The 19347-nt window shown below is 37.9% G+C and overlaps 1 protein-coding gene across 1 annotated transcript in view; it reads left to right on the top strand.

Moving 5' to 3' along the window:
• Window positions 1-13200: 13200 nt before the first annotated feature.
• The window catches only part of LOC104076609 (angiopoietin-4-like), a gene marked incomplete at its 3' end in the record, with an annotated part of 38524 nt that continues 32377 nt past the window's right edge, over window positions 13201-19347 (top strand). The window contains exon 1 of the mRNA XM_009577564.1: window positions 13201-13284. Coding sequence (XP_009575859.1) covers window positions 13201-13284 — 84 coding nt within the window. The remainder of the gene's footprint in view (window positions 13285-19347) is intronic.

The raw sequence follows: 19347 nt of genomic DNA, 5'->3' as shown, positions 1-19347 counted from the left end.
CAGGAATGTGAGGCAGTGCAATGGCTTTCATATGTTTACAAATGGTGCATGAAAAGCATCACCATTCAGCATTGTTTGGGTAAGTTAAACCCACAGGTTGTATACTCAGCGTGGATTTTTCCTGTCACGAGAGAGGATAAGCTCATCAGGTCCGTTAGGTCAGAGGTTGAATAGGAAAGGCAAGAGACCATGCAAGAGTTCCCACCACTGTGCCCTACTTGTAAATAAATAGAAGACTTCAGTCTCCACCACTATCAAGTCTTCTCTTTTCACAAACACTTAATTCAGCAGCACGAATAGGCTTTTTTTTTTTCCCCTTAAAAGATAAAAAGACACCTACAGATCTTATTCTGTTTGCCTGGGCCTGTCTGCCTTTCTTTACCATTTGTGATGATTGATTGCTTCTGTGTTTCATCAATTAAAAATGTTTTAGAGTACAAAGTCTTCAGCATGTTTAATAGAGTCTGGTTAAGTAAACATCCTCCACCAAAGCAGCACAAGTAGAGCTTAAAATAAATACTGCTACTGTGCCAAGTTCATAATTGCTTGCACATTTAGCACTTTACCATGTCCTAAGCATAGCCATAAAAAAAAGCTTTGTGTACTTACTGTAGTTGTCATGACACTATAGCCATTTAAGTATTGCAGGGTATTTACATTTTTGAAATAGTTGATGTTCCAGTTTATATCATATATAGAATTTGTTTCAAAGAACTAAAAGCTGAGCCTGAACATAAGCAGTGGTCAGCCTTTGTCAACAAACTAACCATGTAAGTGCTTTGATACTAATTTCTTTCTGCCAATGGAATAAATTTTCAAGGATACAACATAAAAGGATCCAATGCATCTGTTATTCCTAGTGTTACCAGCTTTATTGCAAAGGCAGCTTTCATCTGTGATTTTATTTCAAGATAGATAAAATCTATTATAGTTAGGTGACAGATACCTGTTACACCCAAGAAAACTGACCTTAACAACTGGGTGTTTTGAAAACATATCACTGAAAAACCTTACACTCAACTATATTTGGGGGATACGAAAATTTAAGAAAAATCTTTCATGCAGAGTAATTTATGCATTAAAATCAATGCAATTTTAAAAAAAGGAAAAGATTTATACTAGAAAAATATATAAATTGTAAAAGTTACATAAATGTAATTTCTTCCAAATTTAAGACACTTTAAACTGCTAAAATAGTATATAAAATCCTTAGGGTAAATTTGTATCAAGCCCTATATATAGATAATGTAATGTCTGTAAAAGAAATTAATAATAATCTTTGAAACATAATGAGGAAATGGGATATAAAGATGATAAGTGATAATACAATGTTAACAAAGAAAAAAAATGAGTGGTGTGTAGAATATCAAGACTTACAGATTCTCTTTTTTAGTGACTGTTGACTGTAAGAAAGAATGCTGGCCAAGATTTTGAAAAGCCATTAATGTTTTGTTTGTATCCACCGCTGATACGATTGATTCAGGCATTTTAAAGAGAACAGGTTTTTGGAACAGAGATACTCAACTTTTCCAGATAATCAAGCCTTAAACAGGCAGGATATGCACAGACAGACTTTGCATGAGCCTCTACAGGAATCCAAGGTAAATTTGCTGCTGATCATGTAGTGAGTCTTACATTTGTAGTCTTGAAATGTGGCCTGCAGATCATATCCTCAATAACTTAACTTTTCCAGGGTGTGTGTTTGACAAACTGGATTATATATCTTATGCATCTAGGGTGTCTAGTTAAGTTGCGCTAGGTCCAAAACTCCAGGTTTGTCTACCCCTAAAACATAAGGAAATTTGGGATTGAAAGTAGGCATATATAAATGGAATGGCTGTGGCTACATGCTTCTGGAATATTTGCCAGGATGCTCCAGCATTTATCTGTCAACTGTGCCTAATTTTTTTTTCCTAAAAATTTCTCACATACTGTCTTCTCTATCATTGCTGAAAACTTCATTTTCAATCTCATTGTCTAGAATGAGGATATATTTTTTCTACCAACTGCTGATAAATGTGGTCAAAAAAAGGAAAGTAAAAGGAAGTTCTGAAGAAAAGATAGCTGAAGTGCTTCCCTTCAAAATTTAGCTTTAGCTTAAATCTCATTTCCATTTTTCTGTCTACAGCCTGTTCCACCTTCCATGTCTCTTTCGTTTTCCCTCCACCACTCCTTTGGGCCTGTGAAATTTTGAGTGTGTTCATATGCTTAATAAATGATAAAAAGTAAAAATTAATAGTATATTATTACATGGTCACTAGAGGTTTTGTGTCCTGTGTAACCTTTTTCAGATTTGTAAAGTTCCCATGCTTTACACTAGAATTGAAAATACAAGATAGCCATATGTGTATGAATGAGAAATCAACTATTTAAAATATAGATTATTGTAAGAATTCCTACTGATTATATTTGTGACATGTTTGACCAAGCCATTGGCAAGCAGAGTGTTCTTGTTTTGAATTCCAAACAATAAGATTGCTATATTAGGCAGTGGTTTTTAATATACATGAAATACTAAATTTGAGGTTTGTTTAAGCATGCAATAACCATTCACAAAACTTAAAACTAGGTCAGGAAAAGTTTTCATATTTTATGAGATGCAATAACCATTCACAAAACTTAAAACTAGGTCAGGAGAAGTTTTCATATTTCATGAACCTGTATGCATTTTGTTGAAATCGTGTCACAACACTTCCAGGCAATTGTTACAATTTATATTGCGTCAGCAAAAGGAAGTACTGCATTTTGAAGAAAAAATGAGTTTTTAATTGAATACTTAAATTAAAAAACACATTAAATGTTGCAATCATTCACAAAACTTAAAACTAGGTCAGGAGAAGTTTTCATATTTCATGAACCTGTATGCATTTTGTTGAAATCGTGTCACAACACTTCCAGGCAATTGTTACAATTTATATTGCGTCAGCAAAAGGAAGTACTGCATTTTGAAGAAAAAATGAGTTTTTAATTGAATACTTAAATTAAAAAACACATTAAATGTTGCAATTTCATAGATGTGCAATGATACAGTGCATTTGCTTGAAGACAACTCAGCACTACAACTACCCCAAAAATGAGTAGCACAACCATGTTATTCACCCAACAGAAGAAACTAAAGCATTACAGAGAAAGGAAACTTTAACAAACAGGTTCACATCACTTAACAGTTCAGTTAATCAACTTACTTTGACAATAGGTTGAAAAGTATATTTAATTACATACCATTTATTGTTCAAGAACATGAGAATGAATATCTGATCTAGAAGGGGAGATTTCTGAAGGAAATATTATCCTTCCATGAAGGGGATGTATTGAAAGCATTTGGTTTTATTTTTAAGAGAGCTAATTACTCTGGGGAAGAAAGATAGACTTATCCAAGTCAAGATAGCAAGTGATCTCTTAGTCTGGATATTTACCTGATATGGATCCAAGTACTGATTTTCAGGATACTCTTTCCTTCTTTCTCTCTGTATTTTTTTTGTTAGTTTGGGTTTTTTTCCTTTCATTTCTCATGTCCTCTCTCTCCTGAGCATATGTGAGCATATGGTGTAGGTATATATGATAACATTAAATAGACACCTAAAGGCGTATTAGAAATCATACCATAATGTACTTATCTAAAATGGAGTACATGGCTAAACTGTGGAATCAGGAAAAATTTAGATTATAACATTGAAGACATCTCAGGAAAAATGGAAATGTTGAATTCAAAGATAGTTTAGTATAAGAGTTTCAATTACTTCGCTGTAAATGCACAGGTTACATAGTCTTTTCTCTGCTACCATGGATCTGCTTGAAGACTACTGCTCTAGTTTGTCAATGGCTTTCTTGTACTGGGGAACCTAAATTGGGATGCAGGGCTCCACATGTGGTCTCATGAATTCCAAGTAGCTCAGGGCGTTTTGCAGTTAAGTGCCAGGAGGAGGCCTCAGACTGCAGACCTGTGCTTGTGGGTGGCCTTCGTTGCTGCAAGGGCACCCTGTCGCTCAATTCCACCAGGACCCCAAGGGCCTCCTCTGCAGAGCTGCTCCACAGCCAGTTGACCCCCACTCTGCACTAATGCACTGGGCTGTTCCCTCCGGGGTGAATGATTTTGTACCCACCAATGTTGAACTTTATTAGGTTTCCATCAGCCCATTTTTCTCACCTGCTGGGGACCCTCTGAACAGCAGCCCTGCCCTCCCGCATCTCAACTGCTCCCTGCAGTTTGGTGTCATCCGAAAATTTGCTAAGGATGCATTTGATTTCTTTTTACTAGTTAAGACGTCAGTCAGTATTGGCCTCCAGTATGGACCCTGAGGAACAGCACCTGCAGCCACCCATCAGCTAGATTTTAGCTGAAGCAGGCCAGCCAATTTTTCACCCACCTCTTAGTCCACCTATCCAGTCCCCTTCTCCCCAGTATGGCTACTGGGGGGACAGGCTGAAAGTCTTGCTAAGTCAAGGTACATGGTACCCGCTACTGTCCCTGTGTCCCCACAGCCAGCTGTGCCGTCATGAGAGGCAAGCGGCAATAGGTAGGAGTCACGTGAACTGACTGAGGCCTCATTACAGCAATCTGTAAACTGTGTATTATCTATTTTATTTTCTGTTTCTTCTTTAGTATGTAAACTACTTTAGTATGTATGCTACTAGTAATTTTAAAATATTAAAATAAGTTACTCATTTAAATGATCAAATGTTGGGCTTTACGTACTTTGCAGATATTCAGCTTTAGGAAATAGTTGGATACACACCAGCATCCACAACAGGCCACTGGTACAAAATTTTGCTTCATTCAAACACTCCCTTGGAGTTTGATAAAGTTCTTGGTCAAAATACCCCAGCACCTAGGTCTTTTCAGTCCCTAATTCTGAAAATCCAACATCTCTTCTTGAAACACAGTCCAAACTCAGTGCTGCATTATTTGTGTGTCCAAAGATCTAATGCTTTAAAATCAAGGGACTGAATACTTCTTTTTTTCATCTAAGTCAAACTGCCAGTAGTCAGGGGATCTGAGGAGACTGAAGAATGCAGCTTTCAAAGGGTATCAGGCCAGAACTTGTGTGTCCTACCATCTGATATCTTCCTCTGTGCCAGGATGCTTTTTAGGTACAAAATGTGACAGATTATGATGACGCAGGGTGAGGCAAAGCTGCCTTAAAAAATCCTTTCACAACTAAAGTCATTGAGTTCATTGGCTGAAGGGTACTTACAGATTTGTTTTAAATTTCCACAGATGATTGCACATGTACAATTGCAACTGTGTTGTATTTTTATTAGGGATTTATTCTATGGTGAAGGAAATATTCAGAACTTTTAAAAGATCTTACATAAAAAAGCCAATATGAAATTAAATATCCACATACAAATCAATTCTATAATCATTTCATGTCCTCTATGAGCAGACAAAATGGTCCTTTCTGTCTTTTACTGATGACTTTGTGTTACAATGAATGTCCCAAATTTTTCAACGAGTTTAAAAAGTTCCATTTTTCATCCTAAATGCCACGGTGCCATACATTCTCCTCTGAGAGGGAGCAGAACTGTCCTCACAACACCCTTGCTCAGGATGAACAGCATTGTTTTCTCTGCGGTACTGGGGGAATAATAGATTAAGTGACTTTCTCAAGGACACAGGAAATCTGTGGTAAAGCAGAAAAAGGAATCCCAGTATCATGAAACTCTAGACAGCAGTGTTAACCACCAGACCACCAAAGCTCACGCCTGAGGCACACTCTGCTGAGGGAAAAAAAGTCAAACAAAACGATTCAAATTGAAACTGGTGGGACTTCCAACCCTTTCCACAGTTACTCCCCAGCAGAGCTGCACGGGACCTCACACATTGGCTGACTGTAAAAACAAAAGCTCTGAAGGATACATGGGAAGGGATGTCACAGGGGACCACCTCGTGTGAACAGGGACAGCAAGGAGAGGACTTTCTGGACAGCACTGCACCTTGTGCCAGCTTTCAGGTGTGCTGTCAGCACTGTTTCTGTGTCAGTGAGAGAACATTTAAAAAAACCAGTTGCAAACCTCTCTGATCAGAGTTGCACTTGACATTCGCAGACCACACCAGGGGAAACAAAGACAAAAAATGAATCCGAAAGTCTAAAAAGGCTTTTTTTAATACCCTGCGTAGCCTGCGGTTGTGGAGCGGGTGGCACAGGAGAGACCAGCGGCTCTCTTGTGCAGTTTCTAGCAGTGACAAGCATGGTAGTCACAGAGTCACCCGAGTACAGCACGGACCAGGGACAGTGGCTGCATCCCACACCTTGCACCCTCTCACCATAGCTGGGCGGTTGGGTAGGACGGACAAATTGCTAGTTATCTTGATTAGTGCATGTAACTCTGGATAAGGGGGAGACAAGAAGGTAGAGACTGTTCAGACACACTAAGTTAACAGAGGACAAATGAGAAACAGCAAGACGGTGTCCAGAGTTTCTTTTACAGGGCGAGGTTAGTCCATCTTACACTCTTCTGTTGACCAGTTATGGAATTAATGCCTAGCTTTAAAATCTGTGAAATTTAATGTATATTCGTAATTATCACAGCAGCTAATTTGTTACTGTTAGGATGAATGTCGGATATAGTTAAAATAAGCATGGAGGTTGTGTGGGGTTATTTTGGTTGGGGTTTTGTGCTTGGTCTTTTATTTATTTAAGAAATGCTGCAAATAACTTAAGTGGTTTAGATCCACTTGTCAAAAAGCTTGAGGTGAACGAATAGTAAGCTCACTCTTCACTAGGAAATTCTAGCACTGATTAAAAGGAGAGTTCTTTTATTTCCCAGTATTGCTTCATAATTAATGCATAAGAATTTGCATGTAGAGAATTGCACTTTCTAGTGCTATTTGTTCTAGTCTAAGTGTAAAAATCTCTTTTCTTTGTCTTTATTTTTCCCCCAGAAAGCCTAATGTCTTGGAATTACCGTATTATGGAAAAGTATTTCCTTTCATAGAATCATAGAATCATAGAATCATTAAGGTTGGAAAAGACCTCTAAGATCATCAAATCCAACCGTTAACCCAACACCACCATGCCCACTAAACCATGTCCCTAAGCGCCTCATCTACACGTCTTTTAAATACTTCCAGGGATGGTGACTCCACCATTCCCCTGGGCAGCCTGTTCCAAGGCCTGACCACTCTTTCAGTAAAGAAGTTTTTCCTAATGTCCAGTCTAAACCTCTCCTGGCGCAACTTCAGGCCATTTCCTCTCGTCCTATCGCTTGTTACTTGGGAGAAGAGACCAACCCCCACCTCGCTACAACCTCCTTTCAGGTAGTTGTAGAGCGCGATGAGGTCTCCCCTCAGCCTCCTCTTCTCCAGGCTAAACAGTCCCAGTTCCCTCAGCCGCTCCTCATAAGACTTGTTCTCTAGACCCTTCACCAGCTTTGTTGCCCTTCTCTGGACACGCTCCAGCACCTCAATGTCCTTCTTGTAGTGAGAGGCCCAAAACTGAACACAGTATTCGAGGTTTCATGTGGAGTTTCATGTGGAAACAAAGTTAATGGACCGGTCACTCATATTTTCAGGGAAAAAAAAAGGTATGGCAATGCTACCTGCATTTACTAGAGAACAAGAAAAAAAATCTAAAAGTAAAACCAAACACTGAAAATTGACCTTCCTCTTAAATTCTCTTTTTTTTTTTCCAGATAAGAATTCATGTTTCAATAACACTTGCAAATCTGTAAACAGCTGACTTTACCAGACAGTACAAAAAGAACCACTGAAATATCTTGTTTTCCTACATAGAATTATCACAAATGTATGAAATTTTCTAATGCCAAATTTGGCAAATACTCTAATATTGCACAAGCCACGTGTCATAAATGTTGTAATTCAAATTACAGGGTCTGTATCCCTAGAAAGTTTTCTTCCATAGCATCTCCAGGACAACACTGTTGCAAACTCCTAATGTTGATTTTGGGAAAAGTCATAATAAGAATGGGAAAATCTGCCCTAGAGTTCCTCATTAGTGCTCCAGTTTCGTAGAAGACTTATACCCTATATATGCAGCATCATGCTGGAAATCATTTGTCTAACTGATATTTTGATGCAAGAACATTTCCAAATGGACCCTGATCGGCATCCTCCCATCTCCATTCTGTTTTCTTTGAAAATAAACTTCCAACGTGTTTTTAGCAGGAAATTCAGTGGTTAAATTGGAGATACTCTTTGGAAAGAGAGGACTATACCCATAGGTGGTCAGGCTGACATATTTTAGGGTTAAACTGGACTGTCCTTTTGGAAATATAAATAAAAGAATAAGAGTCCACTGAAACACCTAAATTGCATTTTGACAGGTATTTTTACTCCCTTACCAGAAAATGAATTAGAGACTAATCCAAATATCAACCAGCTAAATAATACTCTTTCCTTCTCATCAGAAAAGTTTGATGAAGCTGCAGTGAGAGAGATGGTTGAAATGTTTAGTGAGATTAGGCTCACTCGTGTAACATTGTCACCTGACAAACGTTAAACAGCTTTTGTGAAATGCAATTGCTAAATGGTAACAGAATAAAATTCCCAAGTTACACATTTTAGTTTCAGCCACAAGAGAAAATATGAAGTGACAGATTTACCTGTACTTTGGTATTTAGCTGTGGTAGGTAAAAGCCGAGGAAAAAAAATGCTTTGGTCTCAACACGGGAAAATACCTTGAAGAAAGAGATTGGCATCTGATTCCAGATCATATTTCATAGCTAGATCTTTCCTTTGGTCCTTTTCAGTCATAAATGTAGGGACAGAAACACTCAAACTTCATGGCTGTATTTGAATTTTGAAGCTTGGCACTGTTTCTGACAGTTGCCAGTACCAGATGTTTCTGAAGGCTGTCCTTATTTTTAACTCTGTTGATAGGAGCCATCTGCTTCTCAAATATCTCAGCTAAAGAATGACTGTAATGTATATTTAATAATTAACCGGTAATGAGCTGAGCTGAGCAACTTTATAATTGAGCAAGCATTTGTAAATCCATTCTTTTCTTTCACTTACCTAACAGGATTTTAAACTTTTGGGATTTGCAAACCACAGTGCTTTCCAGTGCTTTCCAGTGGGTGAGGACCTTTGTATACTGATATGAAGCTAACTTACTTTTCTTTGATACTTTTCACCAATTCCTGAGACAAAAGCTATGAACTGAAAAATCAGTTGAATATACCTTAAAAATACTGCCAAAAGTATATTCTGAACCAAAAGTATATTCAGTACAGATAAAATGGCAGTTAAACCTTGTGAAAGACAAAAGTGGATCAGAGTAAAATAGAATCAAGTTATACTTTGGTAAACTTGCGTTCTAAGTTTCCCCTGTGCTCATCCATACTGTGTAGAGCTTGACTCAATTTATCAATGATAAAATAAGCCACTTCTATTAACAAATGTTCCTGTTCAAAGAAAATAATGGAAGTTTGTGGAATTTCTCATACAAATCTTAAGCAAGCACCCTGATCACGATTTTCCCTCTGTTGATTACAAAGACTTTTTTGCCTTTGATGATAGTTCTTAGAGATTTTGGCCAGTACCTCTCACTGTTAAGAACCACTGATGATCTATGATTTATAGTTGAATGTCAGCACCAACTTTGAAAACATGAATGTTCTTTTCTTCAGAATTGCTCTGAAAATCCCTTGAGAAGAAGAGAACTGTCTGGCCCTTCCATTTCCAGTCTGAGCAGGAAGTTCAGGGGAGCAAGAAAGCTAGAATAATACCAGAATATTTGTACAAAGTTAAAGCTGAATCTGGAGTGAAATCAAGTGTATGCTTTCTTCTTTTTCTTTTTTAATTAAGCGTGTAATGCTTATCAGCAGATGACTTTATCTGGTGCTTTGGTCACATCTTAAGGTTGCCACAAAGCCCTCCTCTGTGATGAGAACATGCCTCCTAATATTTTCTGCCTTTATGGTCTGCACACCATGGAAACGTCATGTGGATTTATTGTACCCTGAGAAGACCACCTGAGAAGCTGGGCTTGGGAGACACAGCCAATCTCTGAACTCCCCGGTGTGCTACATTGGACACCTAAGCCACAGCACATACATTGACCCATGTCATCTTCTCCTTCCCTGGGCCCATCCTAGTCTCACATCCCCAGTCCCTGCTGCTTTTGAGTTGCGGTGGAGAGTACAGCTTTTGCGAGCTATGAAGTGCAGAGGCAAGAACAGCACTTTGTACACAGCAATTATTTTTAAGCACCATACTGCCCCATATTTAGCCATGTATGACCGTATGGTATCTAAAGGAAAACACAAACAGTGAAACTACTAAGGTGCTTAGCATCCCTCTTTTGTCTCTAGAGTAGTCAATGACTAAAAGCCCTGTTTTTCAGCAGTCAATGACTAACAGCCCTGTTTTTTAGTGTTTACTCAGAAAAACATTTCCATTGGCTTCTGTCTGATCTCAGATTGAATTTTATAGTTAAATATTTCGTGTTTTGGGAATGCAGTCTTAAACAAAGCCAAAAGCACTCAAACTCCAGTATTGTCTTTGAATTGTGTAGGTTGGCATATTTCTAAGGCTGTTTTACCTGCCTCAGCATGAAAGGAAAACAGGGAGGGTGGGTGAGAATGAATAACTGTGAAGCTGAACTTCTTCAGGGGTGGACAATTTATCAGCTCCATACAGTAGGAACAAGGAAATGTATGGAGTGAAATCAAGATAGACTTAAACTTCTGCACAAAACAATAAAGCAGTGGCACACAAGGAATTTCTCAGTGTGACATGCCTTTTTCCAAAGCTGGGTCTGAAAAGAGCTCTGCATGGGGCTCATTAAAATTCTGTAGTCATGGTCCACAAACAGAGCAGGACACACAATGAATAAAGGTCTGTACAAACATGGAGTTTCAGGGAAAATCAGATTGCTTTGTCATAATGTGATGTTCAGTCTTGAAAACCATACTCTCAGTATTATTCCTATTTGCTTCAATGGCACGATGGAGTCCTCAGGACTATCTAAAGAAAAATCAGCTCTGCAGACTCATCAAAAAACCCCAGCAGTCCAAATATACAACATCTATTCACTCCTTCTTCACCCTGTTGCTTCAGTATGGCTGAGAATACGTATTGTTCTCTCCTGCTGTTTTTTCCTTTTTTACTGAAAATAAGAAATGGCATGTGAGGATGATTTTGCACGATATTATTTGAATTTTTGTGTAAAGAAAGAGGGTGGGATTTTTTTTCTCACAACTTGACAGTAAAACACTGAATTTTTCAAAAGCTAACAGATTTTAAGACCTGAGAGGAACAGTTAGCCAGAACTCTTTCATAACATAAATATCTACCGTACAAACCCATAGCCTGCACTTGAGTTGGACCATATTTTCTAGCAGGAAATCTAAGGTGAAATCCTGATCCTGCCTTCTCACAGACACAAAGAAGTAGCGGGAAGTGGAGAAATGAGTTTTGGAATTTTTTTGTTTGGTTTAATTCAGGGTAAAATCTACCCTTAATTATAGTTTATGAACACTAATGTGTACAATAAAATGGTAAATGCTGTACAGCACTGTTTTTTTTTTAAAAAAAATTTCCTTACAACTAACATACAACAGTTGTTCCAGAAAGTCCAATGCTGTCCTCCTTTCTCAGGCAGCACCCCCCTTCATTTATTTCATCTGGATTTTATCTGAATAAAGAACTGCAGGACCTGCTCCCATGGACTGTGGATGAAATAAATTCAACAGGATAACTCATTAAGAAAACAAGTCAAAAGGGATTTTTCTGTTTGTAGTGTGAGAGATGTTGACAGCAGCTAACCTTACCAGCAAGCTTGTTGCTTCTATGTAAACCTGTTCTCTTTCAGATTTTTGGGATGTGTTGCCAAAGAACTTTGGCAGAGTCTATATTTGCCACTGCTGATCCCTTTTAATGAGGTTTGTGGGTCATTTGAAAGCTGCAAAGCAAAGTGAGACTTTGCTTTTTGTGTTTTGCCAATTTCATTATGCTTTGGCTGGTAGCTGAGGGTCATTTCCAAAAGTCTAATGGACATTTTTATTAGGTTTCTACAAGGGTACTACTTACTTTCTTTTCCTGGCAGATTTCCATATTCACTGTGACTAATGCAGCCTCTATTGTTTTTTGACAAGAGGAAAAAAAAGACAATTTTTTTCATTCCCCAAGGAGAGAAGCTGTCAGCTACCAGAAGAATAAAGACTTCAGTGTTTACCTTTCCACACAGCCCTGCACAGAGGCAACAGATTTTCAATGGCTAGAATGAAAGAATATGCAAAATGGCATCAATGGACTGAAAAAGTAAACAATTTGCATATTTCTTCCTGTCAGTCCACTTTTTCTTCAGTGGCATATTGCTATGGAAACAAGTAAAGATCACTTTAAGATGGTTATTACCATTTCAGCCAAAAACGATCACCTTTTGGGCACTCCTTGGAAGGTTGCTATGTCATCTGGATGCACGAAAGTGAATGCCAAAGTGATTCAGAGTGCCTAGAGCACCCGACTATTTATTGCTTTCGGGATTAACCTTATGTATGTATGTAGCCAGAATTGCCAGTAGAACCAAAAGGGCGTTTTGGCTGAGTAAAGAATGAAGGATGGCGCTGCTGGGAGCCAGCCGTCTGCCCAGTGCCTGGCCTCAGGAACTGGCTTGGATGTTAGACAGACATATTTGGGTGGGAAATCTCAGCTCCCTGATCCCAAGATAGCTCTGCCAGGATGATATTTTGTCCCTTCACCAGAACAGGAGAGGGAGGATTTTCATAATACTGGGATCCTTATTTACACTTTGGGTTTTTGCCTTGAAGTCTCCTTTCTCACGAGACGTGCAGAGAGCAGAATTTCTTGCTTTTATCTGTGCATCTCACACCCATCCTCAGACTGCCGCCCACTTTGGCAAGTGCACGTGCAATGATCGTGCTCAGCAGGGTGCTCTTCAGGTGTCTTACCCCTCAGCTGGACTAGCTGGGATATACACTTTGCTTTTTTTGAAATGAAAGATACTTTTGCCGTATGTGTCCATAGAGGACCAGATGCATTATTCGGGAGAGGAAGCAGGGCAGGGAGAGTGTGATGTTCTTTATTTACATTCCAGTGAGAGTAGAATTATTGTAAAGATTTGACCCTAGAAATTGCTGCATATGCATTCAAATGAGAGGGTCAGAAGGCTTTCCTTTCTCATCATTTCGCTGGCACAGTAGCACAAATGAAGCATTTATGGCCCCCCAAGCTCCCATAATGTGGCCCAACCTTTTTCTTCTCACTTGGACTGAATGTCGCTGGAGAGGATCAGTCGGCACATGCTAACGCATGCCGCTGCAGACACGCTGCCTCGGCAGGTTCGGGACCTCCTGCAGGTCAGTGGCTCCTGTTCCTCCTGCCGGGCTCTGCAGCGGCCCCTCCCCACCCCTCAAAGGGCAGCTCAACAGAAAGCAGCACTTTTCATCGGTTATCTTCATATTCAGAGAGGTTTTTCTCAATGAACAAGATTTCTATGTACCAATCCTCCTTCAGACACAGCTCCATCAGCACAAGCTGGGAAATTTGTCTGAGCAGATTCTGAAAGGCTCAGCCAGCCACGCGTGAGCTCTGCTGCCAGAACTGCTGACCTGCATCCCTGCCTGCCAGCGCTGATCCCGTCAGACTAATTACAAGATAGCACTATGTCTTCCTCAGACACTGGAAGAGTAAAGCCGGTGCACATTTAAAGTTTCGAAGGGACTGAACACATAGACATAGCTGGTGATTCTTATACATACAAATATGTATTTAACATTCTTAATATATTCTCATATATGTCTTTGCATTTGCTGAGCTTCAGAAAGATTATACTTTATTACCAAAACTTTGTTATCCCATCTTTTAAAGGCCTTTAGAATAAGTCTTGATTTGTCATAGTTATTCATGTTTTTTCTCAGTGTCAGAGGTTAATACGTGCATTTTAATATGCTCAAATTGGCCACTTTTTAAAGTTATAGATCTTACTGGACTTATCATTTCAGCTCAATGGAATAGATAAAATAGGCCTGTAAATTAATTTCTGTAATTTTTCATACATATTTATCAAACACTAGTGTGTAAATTGTCATGAAACTGATACTGAATTTAAATGAAAGATATTTCATGGATCATTTTCTTAATGTTTAGCTTGTTACAACATCTAATGTGTTACAGAAGCACAGTTAACATTTTTTTAATGGATTGACTTTGTTAAGTTTAGGAACTCTCTGTGTTTACCTCACGGTGTTTCAATACTCCAGGAGTTCCAGTACGCTGTGCAGGCGAGGAACAAAACTCACTCGAGCATCGTGGCCTCCTGTGGGGATTAGAAATGTCTTGGTTTGTCACCTCTTTTTTATTTCTGGCTATCCAGCTCTCTGCAACATATTTATAGTATGAAGCGATGAGACTCCCTCAGGTACTCATTTTCTATGTGTCCATGTTTGTTTCTTACATTTTAATGCCAATATTATTTTAACAACATTTAGTTTTAGCTGTCAGGGTAGTTTGAATTTTATGGCAAAATGTGACATAACTCTGTGCCATCTGGGAGTTTGGAGTCCAGTTGTTTGATCTTCTGATAATTATCTTTGTAAAACGGTGCAATGCATCCAGATATTTTTTTTTTGTTGTTATTCAATTGCATTGATTTTATAGAACTGACAAGTGGTGAAAGAATACATTTCATCAGTTCTGTGCACCAGTCAGATTTCCCTGCAAGCCGTTGTGTTAGTATTCCATACTTTCTATTCAGGAATCATATTTATATTGGCACATTATTAGTGCACTCTCATCACTGCATTAACCTACAGCTGTCATCTCTGTAGTCTGAAAGGATGGACCTGTCGTAGCTGCATGTGATGAGTCAGATAGGGTCCAACCTGCATTTATTTAACTGACTGACTGTGTGAACCGGAGACCCCATGATTCAGTTTTCTCCTCTGCAAAATGAGAATAATGATATTTTCTTACTTCCAAAAGGTGTTGCATAGATAAATACAGTAAAGAACATGAGATAAGAAAGCAATGGGGCCATAGTTAGAAGAGGCTAAGCTGGTGGAACAGGAATAGGTCTGACTGACAGATCCTTTTGGCTCTAAACAAACATGAGGAGGTTTGGATACACTTTATTTAAATAGTACAGTATAGTTTGACTGAAACTGTTTGACAAATAAAATATGAAAGAAAATGTTTTTAAAAAAATTAAATTTGCTTCAACTTTCAAAAAAATAACAACACAGATTTGAGGGTGGTTTGATTCACAAAGACATTCAAGCACTCTCCCTAATACCAGCACAGAATTGTTGTGTCTTCAAAAAATGTATAGGTAATGCCCCTTACCTATAGAAGGCCTATATTAAAAAATCCGTTTTGTCTGCATCAATGAAGGGTTTTAAGCTACCTTCACACCTTCAAGTGTATATCTAAGAGGTATGGGTCAGCACCCAGAACATTCAATGGCTAAACCCTCTAACTTTCTCCCACTGAAACGGAATTATTTCGGTTTGCCAACAAAACTTTAAATGGATCAGTTTGAAACGAATGAGCCCTCCAAAATCAAAAATCAGTTTTCCGCACCATTGTCTGTGGAATTGACTGTTTAAATGAGATACTGTCATATTGCGCTGGGAGTGATTTTCTGCTAATGAGAATGAGAATGAAAAACACACCCAGACCAAAGTCTTTTGCAGTATATGTGCCAGAGAAAGAAAGACATTCTTAGGATCATCACTGTAGATCTGATGGCCTACTAATGACAGGCGTTTAAGTGATTATGTTTTTAACAGGCTTTCAACGTGTCCCGGCCTCTGAACTGTGCTGTGCTCAGTACACTGCAGTTGTGTCTCTCTTTCTTTACTCTTTCTGAATACCTGGAGTTTTACTGTGTTTCAGGTACCATCAGAGTTACAACACTGGACTGCAAACTCACAAGTGCTGTAATGTAGATATAAAATTCCTCCCCTCTGAGTAAGCAAAACAAGATCATTTTCTGGTACAAAAAGCAGAGATGTGTCTACCTTGAGAACCTCCACACCTCTCATCACTGTAATACCTAAGCGTCTCTGGACCATTGGCACAATTTCTGTCAGGTAGGCAGTTGCAAGCCCTATTTCAAAGAAAGAAAATTTAGTTACAGTGTAGGTTAATTGGTTTTACCATGACAAAAAAAATTCATCTAGAATGGGAATGGGATCCAGCTCTCTGTGGTCTCAGCTTTGCTCCTGCCAGCTTAGATAAATTTTTGTGACTTTGGTCTCAATACTCTCTAATAAAGAGATATTTTTCTGATGTGGGTTTTCTCTAGCTAAGGGTGGCAAAATTACATTCACAAGAATTTGGAGCGGAGAATAAATTCATTACCTGGACTTATTTGAGCTTTCTTTCACATATGAATCCCTTCTAACCCAAGCCGTAGGAAATGGTTTTCAATAAATATTTTTAATCAATACAAGTTTAACATTTAAATATTTTTCCCCTATGAGTTTGATTGATTTGCTCACATTTTACTTGATTGTATAATGTTACACTGAAGACTGCATTTTAGATTTCATTAATATTAATAGTTATCAATGACATTACTGAAAAGAGAGGAACTATCATAAGGAATGGATAATTGGTTGAAAAAACTTCATTAGACACCTATGTCAGTAAGCTAAAAATACCAGGTATTTATTTTATACAGGTTCTAGAGGACACTGGTATGGCATAATGGACCATATTTATTCTAATGTATTTTTATCAGCTTTGCCAGGAAAGGACACAAATACATGGTTTCCTTAAAAGCTCAAAAAACAAGACTAAGTGGCAAGTCTCTGCACATAGTAACTGTAAAAAGTATGATGTATGTATATATATTATATGCATATGTGAATGATATATAATGTAAAACTTAAAATAGCCTTAACATGATGCATGCTATACACCTATACATATGCAAATATCTTTTGACTTTTACGATATCTCATGCATGTTAAATTGCTTTCCTCCAAATGCTGGTGCTTTGTAATATGTATAACACAAGGGGAAGTAAACAGCAATCATGATGTTATTACCAAAATGTGAAACTGAGTGTGGTTATTTTCAGTCTTGAATTATTGCCTTTAGGTTTAGACATTAGATCCATATTGTAAATGGATTTTTAATGGCATCAGCAACTTGGTTTTTTAGCTAGTTTGCACAAGGTTTTGCAATCATCTTCCAATAAATATTCATAAAATAAATTGGAGTGTAGTAGTTGGAAGATTTAAAACTTATTTGAAATTACTTACTTGCAAAAACTTATTGAAAAATTATTTGAAATTCAAATTATTTGAAATTTGAAAGTGATACCTGAAGTGGTAAGTCCATTCAGGAAGCACTCCCCAAGTACAGATACTTTTCTATAGAATATAGAACTTACTTCACACAGCTGAGTTGGATAATGAAATATACTGATATTTAGAAGTCAGTTATATCTGGAAATGTATTTGTATTGCAATGATAAAGGCAAACAAAAACAACAGCAGTCTGCATATTTTGTTAGTGAAATACAATACTTTTATTCAAGGTAAAAGTAATGAATAATTTACCTTGCTTTAGATTTTTGTATGTAGTGGTCTGTAGCAATAAGATTATTTCTGCCTCTAGAGAATTTTGAATAACTGAACTCTCAAATATTTTGGTCAGATCCATAACTGGATTTAAACACTTTGAGAGCAACTTAAGCAACATTTAAGCACCTAGATTCAAGCAAATAAGTCCAGTCACAGCTCCTCCCTTCTCAGACCACTTAGGTACTTGGAAGCAAGTAATATTTGATGGTTAAAACACACATAGATGCTCAAGACTGTGGTGCTGCCTATGCTTAGATGACCTTGGATAAGGCAAACCTTTCAGTTTCTATTTGCAGGTGAATTTATCTGGGTATTCAAACTGGGTCTCCCCATACCTATGCAGACTCAGTGCAGCAGTGTGCTCAAGTTGCGCCAAGGGAAGTTTAGACTGGACATTAGGAAAAACTTCTTTACTGAAAGAGTGGTCAGGCCTTGGAACAGGCTGCCCAGGGAAGTGGTGGAGTCACCATCCCTGGAAGCATTTAAAAGATGTGTAGATGAGGGGCTTAGAGACATGGTTTAGTGGGCATGGTAGTGTTGGGTTGACGGTTGGACTCGATGATCTTAGAGGTCTTTTCCAACCTTAATGATTCTATGATTCTATGATTCTATGACATTAAACTGACAGTAGTTTCAATTAGTAGCCACTTCAAAAATTTGATGCTATTACTTAGCCAAGTTTAAGGTGCAAGCTTTTGCAAATCCAGACATAAGGCCCAATCTACTGAAACTGTAACACATGGCTATCCTATCTCTTTTAAACTAAATCCTTTTGACAAAATGGTAGAAAAAAAATTGTCCCATTTATCTCAGTAAGAATATATGTATCGCACAGATTTCTCTGATCTACTGTTAATTCATTCTATTCTCTAGAAAATCTAGAAAATTTTACAGTATCCTTATCAAACGTGTACTAATAGAGCCTATATATTACCTGCCTCGATTATATGAGAAAGTGGAAAAAGAAAGGACTCTTCTGATTAATTTCAATTACTGATTTGCATTTTTTACAGACTAAATTTAAATGTTTCAGAAAATACAGGGACCAAGAAATGGACAGAGCTAAATAAAAAATATGCCTAAAAATTGACCTTACTTGCCAGCCTTCAGTAGTTACAAAAATGTAATTGCTTTAAGTGAAAACATACTCTATTATTGGTTTTAGAACATTTTAATGAATGGCCTAATACCCACAGCTGTAGTTTGAGCTTTTTATAAGAACTGATTAATCATTAAAAATCTTTTTTGTTTTCTTGATCTACGGAGTTTTTGAGAGCTTGTTCTGTAACAAGGTTTTTTTTACAGACTTGTTCTATTAGATACTTATTCCATTGTCCCTGGCTGTTAGAAAAGTGTTGCCAGTTCCAAATAAGAGAGCTGAATAAAAAAAAAAACTGTCGGGAACACTTAGAGCTAAGGATTTGTTTTATTCAAATGTAAACATGAGTTAATCCCCATTTTTCCTAAAGGAAACTAAGGCATGGAGATGCCAAATAGAGATAGTGGCACAGTAAGCTCTACACCACAGGAGTTTCTAATTTGTTCTGTGTCTATTCAGCTTGGCACTATGAAATGAACATTTCCATCATGCCTGTTTATCTCAGATAATCACATGCTATTTTTCAGTTTCCTTTCAAGGATCAGCGTGCCAAACACTGTCATGCGGCGATTGCTATTGACATGGGCAGCCCCATGTCAAAGTTAACACTACATGATCACATTTTCTAACAGCTTAAGTTAGAAGCTAGTTAAAGTCACATCTATTTAAAATGATAAAGAGGTTAGCAAAGCAAGCCAAAACAAGCTGCAATTACCCTAGCTCAGTTA

The sequence above is a fragment of the Fulmarus glacialis genome, unplaced genomic scaffold, assembly GCF_000690835.1.
Source record: "Fulmarus glacialis isolate BGI_N327 unplaced genomic scaffold, ASM69083v1 scaffold6110, whole genome shotgun sequence".
Lineage (NCBI taxonomy): Eukaryota > Metazoa > Chordata > Aves > Procellariiformes > Procellariidae > Fulmarus > Fulmarus glacialis.
Note: the sequence above shows the minus strand (reverse complement) of the source record. Positions and strands in the feature narration are given on the sequence as shown.